Below are 17,821 nucleotides of genomic sequence, written 5' to 3'. Positions count from 1 at the left end.
TATAACACTCTGCTTATGGTTGTTTACATTCAAATATCACTGCATTTTATGTTGTTTTATGGTATTTATTCATGCATAGATACGTAACCGGATATGGCGTTTGCGTCTGCGGCGCATTGCGTAAGTTTTAACGTAGCTCAGTCTTGGTGAATAAAGACGATTGAAACATCTGCATGCTAACCAAGTCTTTTAATAAGCGTTACTAATAAAATAACCCCCCAATATACTACATATATTAAATATGATTATTGACCATTTATGTTCATACATATAAAAAATAATAACTACCATACAACGTGACGTCGCAGAAGCACTGTCGTAAAAATTTGCGAGGAAGCGACATGGTCCCGCGCTTGCGCAGAATCGATGGCGTTTCTGGTACGGATTGCGTAAAGACCCCAGCCACACCCCACGTAAAACACTCACGTGCAGGGAAAGGTGAAGTGGGCTTCTCTGCGACTGCTTGTAAGTGTATGTGCGTGCGCACGACGGGCACGAGCCTGTGCACGAGCCGTGAATGAGTGAGTGACAGCCATTAATGCCACTCCCCCTTTTCTGTCCAAGCACCAAATCTCATTCAGTTGACCTGGTAATTGTGAAGAATAATTATTTTTTTTGTACAGTTTGTTTTGGGAAACCACTAATTGTAACATATACTGACCTGGGGTGGTGTTGTAACATTTCTATGGTAGTGGCATCGTGCCATTTAAAACTTTGAATTGTATTTGACTGAATTCTGAATTCAAATTTAGTATGTACTGTCTATTCACTTTCTTCAAATGTCATTACTTTTGAAGGAGATGCATGAAAATTATATGTTTTATAGAAAAGGTTGGGAACCCTTGCATTATTGTGAATGTGTATAATGTGCATATATACCAAACATGCAGTAATTCAGAATGCTGGAGAATAGTCATTTTTGTCTTATATACAGAAATATAAATTTATATAAAAAGCTACTAATTAACACAATATTCCAGTAGTTTTGTGGCATGTAGTTTAGTTTTAGATGCAAAATATGTAATTACAGAGCTGTTATTTCCTTATTAGTAAGACTTTGTCCTATAAAAAAAAAAATTAAAAAAAAGCTCCACCATCATTCATCATGCTTTCAGTAGAGAATGGGCTATGGGAAAGACTATAGTCCTATCAAAATAAAAAAAAACAGATTTGTTGCAGTCACAACACAATTTCACATGAATGCATTAAACCTTGGTGTACCATCATTGCATGACATTAACATTTAATTCTATCACACATTAAGTAATGGTCACTGATTCTCTTTCTTGAAAAAGATTTTATTTTGTGTTTTTTCTTCATCACCTTCTTCCCTCTGGTCTCTCTTTTTTTTTTTAAACAAGTCATTGAAGACTAATGGATCAGTATCAAGAGTTAATTTGCCTTTACTAGAGCTTATGACCTAAAATATTGTAACTGCAAAAGTCATCAGCAGTAGAAGCCGTTCAAATATCCTGACACCAGTAGAGAAAGAGAGAGCGAGAGAAACAGAAATAAGGATTCTATTTGGTGCAAGAAATGGACGGCATTCATTATGGTGAAAGTTAAGGCCTTTTTTTTTCCAGAGACTGTCAATGGCAACACACGCCACAAAGAGCAGAAACCTGAACTCTGACCAGAGACCCACACAAATACAGGTAAAGGTGTGAAGGGAAGAGTGATGCACAACTCAATAAACTAAAGAACTGTGCAGGTGGTAAAAGTTGTCATGACATCAGAATACCAGCATAAACTCAAGAGACTAAAAATACCATTACTAAAGACAATACACTGAGGTGAACAAGAAGACAGCATTCTAACGTAAGTAAACATTATCAAGTACCGTACCTGTTTTTCTTTCACCACAAACATTTGATGGCATATTGTCCTTCTTAACAATTCCAAGTCCAGCCAAACAAGATTTGTCATTTGTTTTTTTGTACATTGTTTGTTCTGTATATTTTAAAAGGTCCATAGCAGTGTCTAGCTGATCTATAAAATATGGTTTACTGGCCTGTAACAGAAACATGCTGCCCAGTTTGACATTTTCAGATGCATTTTCCCTCCAGTGAACACATCTTCAGCTTCATTGTCGCTGGAAAACAGTTCATGACATTTCAAATCATTCTGCAATGCGAATGCATAAAGAACTGAGGACTTTTGATAAACATTCAGGCATATGTATGTCTATATTCACTATACAATTCTAGTTTGCAAAGTATGTTAATATCAAACTAAACTGAAGGAAAAACACATCCAAAATGTCACAGTTGGTGCAAGTTGGGGAGCAGTGATTAAAAAAATGAAAGTAACTTGAGGTAAAATATTAGTAACATGCAAAAAAATCACTCAGTACAAACAAAAACACCATTTGACTCTTTTTAAACAAACTGATGAAATTGAAGGAAAAAAGTTTCGCAGTCATTCAGTTACACACACACACACACACACGCACGCACGCACGCACACACACACACACACACACACACACACACGCCCTATGAGAATGAAAAAAATTGCTTGAGATTTAAAAATCATTCAAACTGAAATTAGCTTAAAAATAAAATCACTTTTCCTGAAATCCTACAAGACATGCATAAATGCAAAATACATCAATTATAATATTTGTATTCAGTATATACTTATTGCGTTGTACTATGCTTTCTTATGTGTGTATGTACATACATTTAGGACACTGTGTACATAAGCAACATTTTCAATGCTGCACAGAAAAGCTAAACTAAAACTAACAGCGAATGAGCATATTCCAGAATTCTGCTGAGGTCCGTTAGGTCATCACGTGCCGCAGCTCAGCAAACTTGGCGGCGCAGAAGAAGAGGACTCAAGGTGAGGCTGTGGTGCCATGTCACAAGTGGTCCGTTTGACACCAGAGGCTGATGAGAGGAGCATCTCTATGCTGCTTTGAGTGTGGACTGACGCTAAATGTCATCATGCAGCTCTTTTGTAAGCACGTCCTTTCACCTTGCGTCAGTAAAATGCAAGGCACCACAATACTGGTGTATGTTCTGAGGTCTGGTGATTTTAGTCTAAAAGTGAACTTTAAAGCCCAGTAAGCATGGCACAAAGACATGGGACGCTATCCCCGGTGTTGCTAGAGTACTGAAGACAGGAGGAAGTATGATGATCCAGAATAAATGAGTACCAAAAAAAGACTAAGCTACAATATCAACTACAGCTTGTAAAACTATAAAGGTTTGAAAGAATATAAATACCGGTAAATTGAATGATTTGCTGTTGTGCTGCTGGTGGCACTCGGATCAACAGACTCAATGAGTTCTTTTAAAAAGGACCTGTCAACTCCACGTCGGCCTTCATTGTCGTAGAAAGTAAAGAAAATCGTCTGAGGAGGTGTGGTCAGGTGACCACAACCACGTGACCCTGAGGGGCTGTGATACCATGCGATGGACTGTGCTGCTCATGCAGTGCATGTTGTTTCTAGAAGGGAGTGTAGTCTACTGGGTACATGACAGGCAGCCAGTTCTCAGTGAAAGTAGCACAGTGCATCCATTTGAGGTGACGCATAAGCTAGAAAAACACAGGAAGTGAGTGTTATTTAGTTGACACGTCCCTCAGTAATTATAAAAAACCCAAATATCAAAAACAGACGTCGTTATGTTGCTTATACCTGGATGCAGTTCTTCATGTTTTCTTTGCTGGGTTTCTCCTCCACCATCTTTGAGACATACTTTAAGGCTCTGCCATACATCTTGTTCACCAGAGCGTGTTTGTAGGAGAACATCAGTACCTGAAATAAAAAAACAAAACAAAACAAAAAAACATTTGTTCATCACAACCTTTAGATAGCAGACATACTTAGAGAGATCACACAATGCTGTAGGGCAGTGGTTCCCAAAGTTTTCACAGTAACGTACCCCTTCAGACATCTGACTGGAACACTGCACACTTAAAAAACAAACCACACAATGAGACATCTTTGATATATTATTAAAATTAAATACAAAATATGATATAAAATTAAATAGATATTGTATATTATGACATTACATTGAAAAAAATCATGTGTTTTATTTTTCAAACGGAGAGGGGTTTAGGAGGTGTAAGATATCTCCTGGCAGGTTTTTCTTCTGTTTGGTGAATTTATTTCTAACAAGTGGTGATAAGATGTGCTAAGATGTGGTGAACTCATCTTTTGCTGTGATTTGGTCTGCAACAACATAGAAATAATCAGTACAATGCAACTACTGTACGAGCACATTTTGTAAATCTCAGTATCAAGCCATTTTACATTTTTATTCATGTACCCCCTACGGCAATCTACGTACCCCTTGGGGTACGCGTACCCTGCTTTGTGAGCCGAGTTCACTGTCATAGTTATCAATTTAATTACTACTATTACTACTAATATGTATGACTGTTTCAATGCAGTATTATCATTGTGGTTGCTGATATTATTTTGTCTTCTCTGTCATGGTCTTATAGCCGTCACAGACATTTGTTGATGTAGTCCTGTTCGTTGCTGTTGTAGTTGTTGTCCTGTTCTCTCTCTTTATTGCCTCCCTCTTGTCCCCGCACTCCCCCCCACCCTGTTTTCTTATCTCTTCTTCTCTATCCCCTCCTGCTCCGGTCGCTCCAAATTTGCATAACAACAAAGATCAAAGTTAAATAAATTCTGTATTACAGGGGAAGAGTATCTCACACTTTTCCCTGGCAGAGCAAATCTGTTTATATCAACAATAATATCCGCCCTAATGGCTGGCCAGGGAAAAAAAAAAACATCCATCCATCCATCCATCCATCCATTTTCTATACCGCTTCATCCTCATTAGGGTCGCGGGGGCATGCTGGAGCCTATCCCAGCTGACTTCGGGCGACAGGCGGGGTACACCCTGGACTGGTCGCCAGCCAATCGCAGGGCACATATAGACAAACAACCATTCACACTCACATTCATACCTATGGGTAATTTAGAGTCGCCAATTAACCTCACCTGCATGTTTTTGGGAATGTGGGAGGAAGCCGGAGTGCCCGGAGAAAACCCACACGCACACGGGGAGAACATGCAAACTCCACACAGAAATGCCCAGGGGAAGAATCAAACCCAGGTCTTCCCGATCTCCAGGCTGTTCCTGTATTGGCCAACGTGCTAACCACTAGACCACCGTGCGGGCCCCCCCCCCAACAAAAAAACAATTGTTAAGTATTTGTCCTACATCTTTTATTTCAACCGGATGTTGAAATCCGGTTTGAATGGGTTGAACTTGAGCTTCACTTTTGTCCACACGCAGTCTGCATATTAATTTGATGCCAAATTGAAAGGGAATGTTTAACAAACATAATAAAGTAGTATCCAAAGTACAAAAATACATACAACCAGCGATAAAGCTTAATTTTCGGGGGAATCCCCACTCTCGCACCCTGACAACCAAACCAAGTTTTCACAGGGCAGGAATTGGAACACCAATATAAATTAAATCTTCAAGATTAAACACTCTTAATACACAACATAATCATTCAACTTACCGTACTTATATGTTAATACAACTCACACAGAGCAATGAAGAACTTCATGCTCTGTCTCCTTCCTTCTTTTTGCTCTGTGCGCTCTGCGGCGTTCAAGCACATGCGTAATTGTGAGTGTCAGGCGCCAATTGTTTAAAAAAAAAAAATTTTTCCATGTACCCCGTGACAATTGGCGTACCCCACTTTGGGAACCTAGGCTTTAGGGGAATTATGCAAAATTATGCAAAGGGCTGCCTCTTGGGGAGGTGCCATTATTTAACATGTGACATTTGTGTGTCACATTCGGTATATGGTACACTAATAAAAGCATTTTTCTTTAAACTGAGGAACCTTTGTTGGGCCATTGTAACATTCAAACTTTCTCCTTCAACACAGCCATACAGGCAGAGTTTTAAATCAAAATTAGGTTTGAGTGCTCTAAACCAGTTTTTCAAAAAAAACAAACCTTGGAGTCAGTCAGCTCCGCCCACTTCTGCACCTCCCAGAATGTTTCCGTCAGAGTGTCAGACACACCCTGCAGTGTGTCGTCAGAACTGCTTGCCAACTCTACACCAACGTCCTCAGCATCAGCTTGGCCTGTGCCAACAGCACCACTATTGTCCTGGGGCGCCAGCGTCACAAGCTGGTCGGCCAGAGCGCAGCCCTTCCTACACAGAGCATCCAGAAGAGAGGCCTTCTGCTTCTCCATGTCACTATAAGTGTAAAGGCATGTCAAGACTCACATTATTGTTACTGGTACTGTGACTTCATGTGTATTTGTGGTAAAATAAGCAACTTCAGTGTCACATACGACTTGATGGAAGCAGCATCAGGTCGAGGGTCTGTCTTCATGGTGAAGAAAACAGCCAAGGCTGTGTGGTCGATGTGGGAGATGACCATGTCAGCGGCTGATACCACTTCTTTCAAACGCTTTACACGCTCCTAAAAAAGTGCCAGAAGGAAACATTAGTATAAACTTATACATTCTATTTTATAAGGAACATTGACAAGTAGGTGTCAATGATGGGTCATTACTTTTTCAGAGTCCAGCTGATGTAATCTTTGCACATGTAGAGGAAGGTAATCTGAGTACTTTTCTTTTAGCTCATCATAAAGCGACGTTGTGTCCAACCTGACAGAAGGGGAACATGCTGGTTAAGAAAGGAACTAAGAATAAAAATGCATTATAAGGAAACCTTGTTTATAAATGCCCACTTTGTCATCCACTGAATTTTCAAATCTCTCATGGCTTCTGCAAACTCCTCTTTAATGTCTTTCTCTTTGTCAGCGTCCTTGTCCTTTTCCTTCCCTCCATTCTTTGCTTTATTTGGTGCAGGGATTAAGTGGTAGACGACGGAAACGATGTCCTGCACAAACACAAAAAGTGGTAAAGTCAAGTAACAACTATACATCAGTATCAACACTGCAACCTGCGCCAAAAAAATATAAATCATGCCAATATAACCTCTGGCCCCAGATATTTCAAACATCCTCTGGTATACAAGAATTTCATTGCATAGTATAACTGCTGTTTTACTGTGCATATGACAATAAAACTCTTGAATCTTGAATCTTATTCCCATAAAATAGATTAGGACGTGTACAGATTTGACCTTGGTTTCATAATAAACAAAAGTTCATGACAGTCTGAACGCAAGAGTTTCAACATTGCAGGCTCTAAAGCAGATCTGTCATTCTGACCACACCTCAATTAACGCTGCCATTTTGAGTCAGATTACCCACAAAATCAATAGGGCTCTTGCTTACATCTGACAATCATGCTTTTTTATTTGGAAGAAAATCTGCTGTTAACTAACTGTTAATGCTGACAAGATAGACAGATCAAACAAAATACTATGAGGTCCCGTCAAAACAGCTAGTCAGCTAGTCAAAGCTAGTTAAGTCTGTGGTAGCACAAAATATCTGTGATTACAGAACCAGTCATAAAATTTCACTCATCACCAGATTTGTAAGACTTCAATTAAGACACACTGACATACTTTGACAGAAAAATTGGAAAAAAATGCAACAAATACAATCTTAAAGTGGAAATAAATGAAACAAATACAATCTTAAACGTGGGGTAGAAGCCATTTCCACAAGGTAGGAGAGCAGAGGGCGCTCTGTTGTACGGTGTTTCTAGCTCATCCAGTACCTTTTTAAACTTTCTTTGTCGTTTTGCAGAGGACTGCCCCTGGTGGTCAGAATAACACACAGTAAGGAAGAGACAATACAAGCACACCAAAAAGGACTCTTTTTCGTTCATTTACGTTCCATCCTCACTTAGGGATTCAATGTAGAGCCACCTTACCTGTTAGACTTACACAAACTTTAAACTGAAAGACAACTTTTCAACTTTCATTGCTGACACGCTCCCACCCTGACACTACCGTGTATGAAACAACACACACACTGGGAAAAACCTTTCAGATGAAGACAGAAAAATGTTCAGCAGTTCAATGCAAAAAAAATAAAAATATGCCTTTGCACTGTTGCCACTGAGGAAAGTTATGCCTAAGGCTCTTCCAACAATACTCACACATGTAGATTTGGACTATTAAATAAAATACTTGTGTTGTTTTCTGCCAAGACAACTACACTAACAAAGGTATTAGGAAACATGGCCCTATGAAGTAAAAACAGGATCAAATATTGAGGTGGTTCTCCTTTGCAGCAACAACACATTTAAATCTAAAAGTAAGACAAGATTTTGAGTGTCTGTGGGGAATATTTGCTTATCGATCCAGTAGAGAATTTGTCAGATTGGAGCTAATTGATGGCTAGAGGTCAGGGCAAGTCATGGTCTTCCACATCATCTAATATTTTCATCCATTTGTTTCACATAATGGTTGTATAAAATTGTATTTTCCCCATAAATCGTGTTTTCCTATAAACTGTTTTCTCCTATTTCCTCAGAGCTTTCCTTGTGGCCAAAGGTGAACATGTGATCCAAAGACACATAGTCAGAAGTCAACACAAAAATATTATGACTAATAAATGTGTCATCTAATTACAGAAACACACCAGAAAAACCAGATGGGTTGAGGCACAAGAGCAACATGTTTTTTTGGCAGCAGATGAATGAAAGCGGAAAGGGGATAACATGTTCACATGCAATAAACGCAAGTTCCACATCAACCACTGATTCACTGACAGACACGATCAACCAGCTCAGGTGACACACTTTTGAAACGAAAACCCCAAACCTAAAACATATTCAATTATCTGATTTGTCTTCGCAATAACTGAGATCACATTTATTTGTATAATCTGCGGGGCAGAATTGACAAATCTTAAAGAACTCAAGTCACTCACTGCTTTCTTCCCATATTCACTCTTCGCCACAATAAGAGACCCTGACAGATAGCATCCTGGACTTGTCCCTTTTGGAATCCTGAAGAAAGGACAAACACAGGCAACGGAGACAGAAAAATAACATAATTAAACAGAGAGCGAGTGGATACAAAAACTATGTGCCTGTATACAATTCAGTGTTTACACTGAATATACAAGACTGCAATGAATGATGCGTCGTTATTTAATTTGCATAATTTGCATTTTATTGACTTTTCTGTTCCATAACCCTTAAGCTCTTTTCAGAAGTTTAAAATGACTGTCTTTCAGCGGCGCACTGCGAGAAGCCTTGCTTATGGAGCTCCACAAACTGACTGCGTTCAAAGAGAGAAAGCTTTTTTGCCTTTGCCATCAAGAGATCCTGACAGTGTGAATACCTAACAGAAAGTAAAATTGAATCCACTTTTTTGCCAAGATTTTGGCTTTTAAAGGCTGTGGTCTTTTGATCAGCTGATGAACAGCCCTTTTCAGTTTAATGCTTGTTTACAATAAATTGCTTACTCCCCCCAAAAACTGTCTGACTCCCATTTCTTATTTCTTCTTTTTGCATTTTGAAGCTCTACTTAGAACCTCCTTAAGATCCAAAAGATGTAAAATTGTAAAGCAATTAATGTGCTTTACAATTTGAGATGGTAAAACAAATTTGTGGTGTTCCTACCTCTTGCCGTCACTGTTGCTTCTCAAACTTTGCATATTATGGTCTCTTGCTCCAGTTCTGCTATATCGACACCAAACCACTTCCATAATCCATAGATACCTCCCCGTTTAGCAATTTCTTTGTCTATAGTATTTGGTTTGTCCGCATTCAGCCATGCTCATTTTCTCTCATTTGCCACCGCTGGACAATGTTGTGGTACACGTGAGGCGCCAATGCGCCAATACAGCACACCGTGGCGCGTAGTCGCAGGAAAAACACGTCATCAACTCTGTTTTTTTCCCATTTAAAATGATCATTCATACCTGTATAAGTCATTTTCTCATCATTGGAAGAATTTATACCAGTATACCGGTATATAAAAATGATCGCCCAGCCCCAATATATACACACACGCACACACACATATACACATATATACATATATATCTCAGCTACCTTGTCAGGGAGGACTAATATAATAAATGTTATTTTAATGTGTCAATGGCAACTCACTTGTCATCCGGCAAGGCCGTAACAAAGAAGTGCTGTGTGGCTCCTGGAAACAGGGTGACAGAGTTTGCCTTCTTCTTGGCCATGAGGGCCGCACGGTGCGTCTCATAGACATCTGGGCTAAGGGTGGTAGCCAGGCGATGGGAGACAACAAATGGCAGGTCTTTAAGGCGCTCCAGCTCACTTGACAACTCATGGCGCACCTGCAGCCGCACGGTGTAGTCGCCTTTTTCCAGCTTGAGGGAATACTGAAGAGGGAAAATAATAATGGTTGTGTGTGTTTTATATAACAACACACCAAGCATTGTTTTATGTTAAGATTACAAAGACAAACCCAAAACAAGCGTGTAAAAATGTACCTGATGTGGGTAAGCGTCCCCTGAGCCCAGTAGTCTTTTGTTCTGATCAAACAGCATCCATAGTTGACTGTCAAACTCAGACTCATAAAGCAGCTCACACAGCATGGGGCAGCTCGGGGTGACCTCTCCACTCTTAGGCTGTGCAGAAAGAGGAATCAAGTTACAAATACGAAAAGAAAATAAAAGTTATGGAGTGCTGTGCTGATGGTCCTGGCAGTACCTGGTGAAAACTGTAGGTGAGAATAATCTCATAGAGCTGTCTGTTGCTAGGCAGCACATCCCTCCCTCCCAAAGGTTTTATCTTTGAACTTAAGGGCCTACAAAAAAAAGATATCAAAATGAACCAGAAACCAGCCACAATAAAACAAGGGAAAAAAGTGGTCTGAACTTACTTACCTTAGGGGCTGAATCCAAGATTTGAGGGTGATAGTCGGAGACACTTCTTCATACCTCAAAGGCGACAACACATCAAAACTTGTCACTCCCTCTGATGCATGCTGGCAAAAGACAGAGGAAAGTGACTGATGATGTCTGGAATGTCATTTTCAAGTTTTGCTCATATGTGTGTGTATGTCTGCTCTACTAACAATGTGCAGCGGTGAAGGAGAAATACTGAGTCCATGGAAAGAGATGCTGTAGTCTACTGTGACATCACCCAGACTTGCCCACCAGCGTGCAATGCACAGTTCTACTATCTTACCTGACTGGAGAGGGGAAAAACACAGCGGAATTAATGATCATAACCTTTTTCCCCATTTTGGGTTTCCACTATAATATACTCCATGTGTTCCTTATGATTTTCATAAAAGCTTCTTAAAAAGAACTATACGAACCAGTACAGGGAAGGCCTCGGTTAATGAGCCTTTTTCCAAAAGTGAGGAGAACTTATAGAATTCATTAGCTCTGTAAGCTTTCTGTTTGACCAGGTGCACCGCATGCAGAACAAACTTTGAGGACACGTCTCCTGAATGAGAGGTCAGTGTGATCTCTGTTGGGGAAAAGGAGGAGACAGAGGTGAAGGGCTGAAATTGGAAACAAGAGGGATAACAAGACTTCACAAGTACATTTTATTTAAGCAGAGTTCTGCCAACTTGAACTAGTTACACTGAAATCTAAAGTACTATGTGTCAGTGTAGTTACATAGTTATTGTAGCTGTGGATTGTAATTTGAAACCATTAATAATGTGAATGAAACATGAATGAGCAGCAGATTCTAAATGGCATGATTGATGACTGCCCATAAATTGTTCAAACCTGCCCAGGAGGCTCCCTGAGGCACAGTGATGAAGTGCCGTTTGATTTGTCCTGGTCTGAAGTGGATGTCTTCAAAACACAACTGCTGATTCCGATTGTCTGTCACCCTGACAGATAAGGAAGAAAGAGAACAATCACAAACATGCTTCCACCTGCCTCTTATTGAGACAAATAGCAATATATGTAGGAACCTACTTGGTGGGAATAATAACGGTGATTGGGACTCTGAACAGAGGCCCACAACCAGGCGCTGCTGTGTCATAACCACACACCTGAAAATACACACAAGTTGACACAAAGACACACAGAAATCAATCAGTTTCTTCTTCCTCATTTCTTTTTTCCTACCTCTGTATAGTGCACCCCTTCTCTCAGTCCAACAGGATCCACACGGACATTGACATGACGACACTGGTTCATCAGCTCGAGATGGGAGGGGCACTGAACCCATGGAGCGGCACACGTAAGGACCAAGTGTAGCTGCAAGGAGATTCGGTCCAGGTTTCCTGTAAATGAAAGGAAAAAGTAAGAGTACTCAGACAGTGCACACCTCCAGAAAATCAGTGAGTCAACGACTACGATCAAGGATCTAAAAGAAAGGTAAGGTATGTCCAGATCCAGGACGTCTTTTGGGCATACAATGTAAATAAATACTACATAAGCACAACAAATTGGACAGATCAGATAGTTTGGCCCATTATAAACAATGCAGATTTTTATGACACAATCAAACAACAATGAATCTAAAAAAAATAACAAAAATGACTACATCATGAAAAAAAAATCCAGGCTAATGTATTACAAATTGTAGCTGAGAAATTGTACACAATCCCACAGTGATTAAATAGTAGTCAAGGACAAAATACCTGTGTTTTCTGGGAAGATGGGCTCTATTCCTACACCATGGTCTGAGGGGGACAGAAGGTGGGCTGGATCCCTGAGGTAGATGCCTCTCTGTGTTCCCACAGTTACTGAGAAGCCCAGATGGGCGGTGGGCAAGGAGGCATTTTGTGTGAGGTAGTCTAATGCTCTGTCCACCTGGCCATATGTGAAGAACACATGGATGAACTAGCACACTTGAGACAAAATATGTTATGAAATGGACATACAGGCGGTCCTCGGTTTACCACGTTTCGCATTACGATGCTTCGTGGTTCTGACGCACTCTCATAAATTATTTATACTGTGCAAAAAGAAAAAGAGAACTAGTTAAGTGTATGAGGTGGAATAATACGTAGCTGCCTGTTCCTCCACTGAGGAAGGACATCACTTTTCTTCTTTTTTGTTACGTTTTTACCCTTTGTTATGTTTCCCAATTGCAAGGCATACTCTTCTAATGGTAGTGCATCAAAGAAAAGACCAACATTACCTGCATGTTTGGTCTAAACCGTTTGACCGTCATGACAACCAGGTCAAGGATAAAGATTATATCCTTCAACATGTGAAGGGATCTGCTCCTATGAAAGAGAGACTTCTTTCCCCCATTAAGCCTGTTTCTCCATCCCCTTGCAACACACCTTCCACTATGCAAGACAACCACAAGGATAAAAGTATGGAGTACTACTCTCTTTTTTTTTTTTATTACTGTTTCATTTAATTTTGTTATTTAATCTTTGTATTACTGCATTGTACTTGTATATGCCTTTCATGTGTTCTGTGTACAGTGTGAGTGACTTACAGAAGGTGTTAATGTAGGTCTAAATTTTGACTTACACTAAAACTCAACCTATAACGGCGCCATACAAACGAAACTCGGTCATTGACTGACGACCTCCTGTAAAGCATATGATAATAAAAAATAAGCATCCACAAGCAGCAGGAGGTGGGTTACCTGAATGATTCCATGGCCTTGTGCAAACACTTCAATGTCATCAACCTTCAAAGCTGTGTTTTCTAGTGCTCTCCTCACACCAGGAACAGTGGGATGTATGCCATTCTGTTTTAATCCTGTCAAAGTCACACAGTAGCATAAACAACTGTGAAGTCCACAGTACCTTCTAGTGTGAAGCCCTGACCTACCTGACAAAACAAGAGCAATGCCTCCACATGCATTAGGGGATGACATTGAGGTGCCATTCATCAGCTGGGTACCACGAAGAGTCCAATTGGGTACAGATGCAATGGCACCACCAGGGGCACTTATGCTGACTCCTAGTGCCCCGTCTGTACTGGGACCCCTAGAGGACCAGGTGTACTGGTTGGGGGGTAGCTTCTCCCTCAGGGAATACTCAGCCACCATCATGTCAGGGGTCACATAGGCTCCAACACCTAAGTAGAAGAAGTGCATTTCACTGGTGTATTGTGGTGGATTATTTTCCCAAATTAGCCATTCACTAACAATATTGTATTAATTTATTACGACTAGAGGCTTTCTAGATTTTTATCAATTAATGTGAGGTCCAAAAATACATTAATTTGCCAGTGGCTTGCTGTTGTGTATTAATCAGTAAAGAACACTTTATGACATTGCTGTTTACCTATGACACTACTGGTGGTTCCTCCGGGACAGCCGACTGTGGAGAGACAGGGGCCATTGTTTCCTGCGCTTGAAACAAATATAACATTGTGCTTGTGCACAGCCTCTGTGATCACCTCACAAATCCTCCTGAAAAAAAAAAAAAAAAAAAAAAAAAAACACAAAAAAATATGAAAGTGACCAACACACACACACACACACACACACACACACTATCTACACACCTTTGTGTAATCCTTCACAACACTTACCCTGAATTGGGCCAATGGGTGGCTTCGCCATAGCTGTAGTTAACCAGGTCACATTTGTAGTTGATCACTTCAATCATCTTTGGATTGGAGCATGACAGTGAATATGCAAAAGGTATACGAAGATTGTTTTGACTGCATCTAGGTAACATACCGCTCTGATGAGTCCTGTGCCTGTTTCCATGGTGCTAAGCCGTGTGTCTCCGATCTTCAGAGCTAAAATTTGAGCACCAGGGGCAACCCCATTACGCTCTGGTTCTTCTGGGAAGTAACCTGCTGCAATGCTTGCAACATGTGTTCCATGGGCCCCTAGAAATACACACAAGAAAATCAGTATCAGACCTTTTCGTATATGCAGAACGATCCAAACATTTGATTTTGGTGCATGTCAGGTGACAGTGTATCTTCAAAGACTTCACCTCCACTTGTGACGATGCAGAGCGTGTTTCCTTCATCGTAGATATTCACTGAGTAGTTTAGCATCTCAGCATTCCCTAATGTTGCATACTCCTGCGACTCTCTGTAGGAGCTCAGCACAGTGCACTTTGACAATTCTCCACACTCAGATGTGTCCATTACAGCTCTAAAAGGAAAAGCAGCAACATGAGGACATCGCTAATCATTACAAGTAAGACCAAATATAAGGGATGTCTGCTAATATTGACCAACCAATATTATTGGCCGATATTAGCATAAAAATGAGATGTTGGATCATATCTGTATCAGTTTTCTGTCGATATTGATATCAGTGCACAAGTGAGACCTCATCAAACTGCACCGCCTCCACGCAACAACAAGCTTGATAGCTCAGTATGACCAGTCTGCAATTATTTCCAAGTTTCACCTTCAGATTGTAAATACGCAATTTGCAATGACTATAAAGTGTTAAGTTTTGCTCTTTGCACCTAATGCGGCTTGACTGTCAGTTGAGCTGACTACTCATGAAAACAGGTACAACTGCACGCACTTTCCAGCAACTGCAAAGCAGCTGCCCATCTCACCAAACAGGAACTAAAAAACAAAATAAGAGCACAAAATATGAAACAACGTGACAACTTAGGAAAACCAAAACTAAAGTCAAACCTGTAATGACATAAAGCACTGGTCACTCAAATACTCAAAGTCACACGCAGCGTTTTGGGACGACAACTTGTGTTGCATATTGCAGTATGTGTCTCATTTTGCACAAACAGTCTTTGTTTGTGAAATGTATGTTGTGGCATCACAGAAGAAGAAGCATAATGTGTTGATCACAACATCAGTTTCAGGAAAGAGCTGCTGCCTATATCGGTATCGGTTGATATTGGTAATGAAGTGCTGGACAATATCGGATATCGGTAAGAAAGCGAATATCGAACATCTCTCTTAAATACTGTATACAGTAAATACTAAATATGTAAGACTTACCTAAATGTGACACCATCATGCCAAAGAACACAGTCATATACAGGACCAGGATCACTGTATTTCTTTTCTAGAGACAGAAGCAGCTCTGACTGACTTTGCAGTTCTTCTTTCTGTAACTTCTCTACCTAGAGACAGAAAGCAGGCTTAATGACTCATGCAAGCTAGCTTGAAGAGGTAAGCACCAATAGAGGTTGCAGACACAAACAAGCATGTCCAACCTGTGATGGAGTCGGGTGTGTGAGATCAAACTCCTCTGTTCTGCGACAGGCATCAGTTATTGCTGCTCTGTGTGCTGGGTCCCACACCTTCTCCTTTCGCTCTTTCTGAAAGAATTTAAAAAATAAAATCACAACATCAACAAAGGAAAAAATGTACAACAGTGTTTAAATCAATGCTGTCAGTCCTATTAACTGTATCATTTGACTCACTGTGGACGCTATCAGAAAGAATGTGTTGTGTAACAACTACTGTATTCTAATTCTAATACTGTAATCTAATGTTCTGATTAGATTGTGAACAAGATAGTTATTTAACACTGACAAAGGGATAGTCACCGAATGACCCATGCACAGTGTGAAAGACGAACAATACTACATCTTCCTACCTGTATTCTTTCTTTAAGAGCCTTAGGGAAAAACTCATAGCCATTTTTAACTCCAATGTGATACTTCCCTGATGGGTTGACCCAAGCAGGAGGGATCTGGATGACATAAAAAGACAGTATGAAACGTTTAGGAAACTAGAGAAGAATACAACAAATGTATACAATAAAAGACCACATTCAGAAATAAAAACATATAAATTCTTAATCCCCAAACAGCTGCAATTTAGTAACTACTATATATCTACAAACCTTCAGTATTCTGCCAGAGAGGCCAGTGATTGTCCCATCTTTCGGTTCTACCACTGTGGCCATGTTCACGTCACCACTGCCTGTTGTGTCGATAATATCAACAATCTTTGGCTTCCTGTCTGTGGTCACCTGGAGATGAAGACACAATCATAAATCAGCAGACCTTTTAGGACAGAAATATGTTGCAGGTGCATTGCATCCCTGTCTCATCCGAATATCTGTACATAATATTATATGATCCAACTTTATCGTTTAATAAAACAAATATGGTAGTAGAAAATAGTATCTAAATTCAAAACATACCGTACTTCATTCTTATTATTTTTTTTTAGAAAACGTAACCGTTATTATGCATTTACGTCACAATTAAAAAAAGTTTCTACATTGAGTATATCGTAACTTCTAAACAATATTTAATAAAATATAAAAAGTAAAAACTTAAAATAGTCACATGAAGCATAAAAGTGGGTCAAATGTTGGATGCTAGGCTATTGTGCGAATAGACGATCTACTAACGGTTATTAACAACCCGTTTGTCTGATAGCAAATCACTCCTGACAACTGCAGTAGACGAGACAAATCTTCTTTGTGTATATTAAGTTGTCATTTTTATATTGATTGAAATGTCATACTGTGTACGCTACTTGTCGAGCCCAGCAGGCTAGCTAACTAGCTAGTGACTGTACAGATTATATGGCCTTTAGCTACAGTTGCCCAGCTAGCTTGTAGCTAACGCCGGGCAGTTGTACCTGCATGCCGGGGGCCCCAGGATCAACACCGGTGTCCATGATCGCGATGAGCACCCCTCGGCCATCGTACTCGGGGAACCGGCTGATATAGGACGCGGCGCCGGTCTCTTTTTTAGGCAGCAACCCGTGAAAGGGGAACGGCTCTTCGGTAGAATGGGTAGCCATGATTCGAAGAGTGACAATGAAAACAAGCAACTAAATAGCAAGATAGCGCAGTGGTAAGTTGTTAAAGGGCCAGTACACGTAGCAGTCACGTGACCATTGGGGGAAGGGGGACCTTTACTGTCCTACCATTTATCTCCATTTGTTACACTGTATATTTTTATTTATTTGTTATATGTATTTGTTTTATAGAAGTTTAATATTTTTTACATTTGCCTGGCACTGAGCTAAAATAGAACTACTTAACACCACCTATATAATGTCTTGATACGTCACATATTTACTCCGATCAATACCAAAATGGGTACCCCTAGTAATTTTCTCACCAAATAAT

General features: G+C 40.1%; 1 protein-coding gene across 3 annotated transcripts; it reads right to left on the bottom strand.

Moving 5' to 3' along the window:
* Positions 1 to 1,000: 1,000 nt before the first annotated feature.
* tpp2 (tripeptidyl peptidase 2) lies at positions 1,001 to 17,561 on the bottom strand. Of its 3 annotated transcripts, none has more exons than XM_054771578.1 (29): positions 17,326 to 17,560; positions 16,577 to 16,705; positions 16,328 to 16,423; positions 15,942 to 16,046; positions 15,724 to 15,848; positions 14,736 to 14,899; positions 14,471 to 14,625; positions 14,320 to 14,396; positions 14,070 to 14,197; positions 13,612 to 13,860; positions 13,424 to 13,539; positions 12,459 to 12,630; positions 11,941 to 12,098; positions 11,788 to 11,864; positions 11,593 to 11,699; positions 11,172 to 11,326; positions 10,926 to 11,042; positions 10,735 to 10,835; positions 10,559 to 10,655; positions 10,339 to 10,476; positions 9,983 to 10,227; positions 8,794 to 8,872; positions 7,634 to 7,672; positions 6,694 to 6,845; positions 6,514 to 6,610; positions 6,290 to 6,420; positions 5,945 to 6,191; positions 3,644 to 3,763; positions 1,001 to 3,543 (listed from the first exon to the last, which is right to left on the bottom strand). In XM_054771578.1, the coding sequence occupies exons 1-29, from the start codon at positions 17,488 to 17,490 to the stop codon at positions 3,454 to 3,456; spliced, it is 3,831 nt and encodes a 1,276-aa protein (XP_054627553.1). In that variant the 5' UTR covers positions 17,491 to 17,560; the 3' UTR covers positions 1,001 to 3,453. The 3 variants fall into 3 exon arrangements, with proteins under 3 accessions (XP_054627553.1, XP_054627554.1, XP_054627555.1); XM_054771580.1 differs by lacking the exon at positions 1,001 to 3,543 and adding an exon at positions 3,891 to 3,921 and having other exon boundaries at positions 3,649 to 3,763; positions 17,326 to 17,561; XM_054771579.1 differs by lacking the exon at positions 7,634 to 7,672 and having other exon boundaries at positions 1,002 to 3,543.
* Positions 17,562 to 17,821: the final 260 nt, after the last annotated feature.

Source organism: Dunckerocampus dactyliophorus, chromosome 3, assembly GCF_027744805.1.
Source record: "Dunckerocampus dactyliophorus isolate RoL2022-P2 chromosome 3, RoL_Ddac_1.1, whole genome shotgun sequence".
Lineage (NCBI taxonomy): Eukaryota > Metazoa > Chordata > Actinopteri > Syngnathiformes > Syngnathidae > Dunckerocampus > Dunckerocampus dactyliophorus.
Note: the sequence above shows the minus strand (reverse complement) of the source record. Positions and strands in the feature narration are given on the sequence as shown.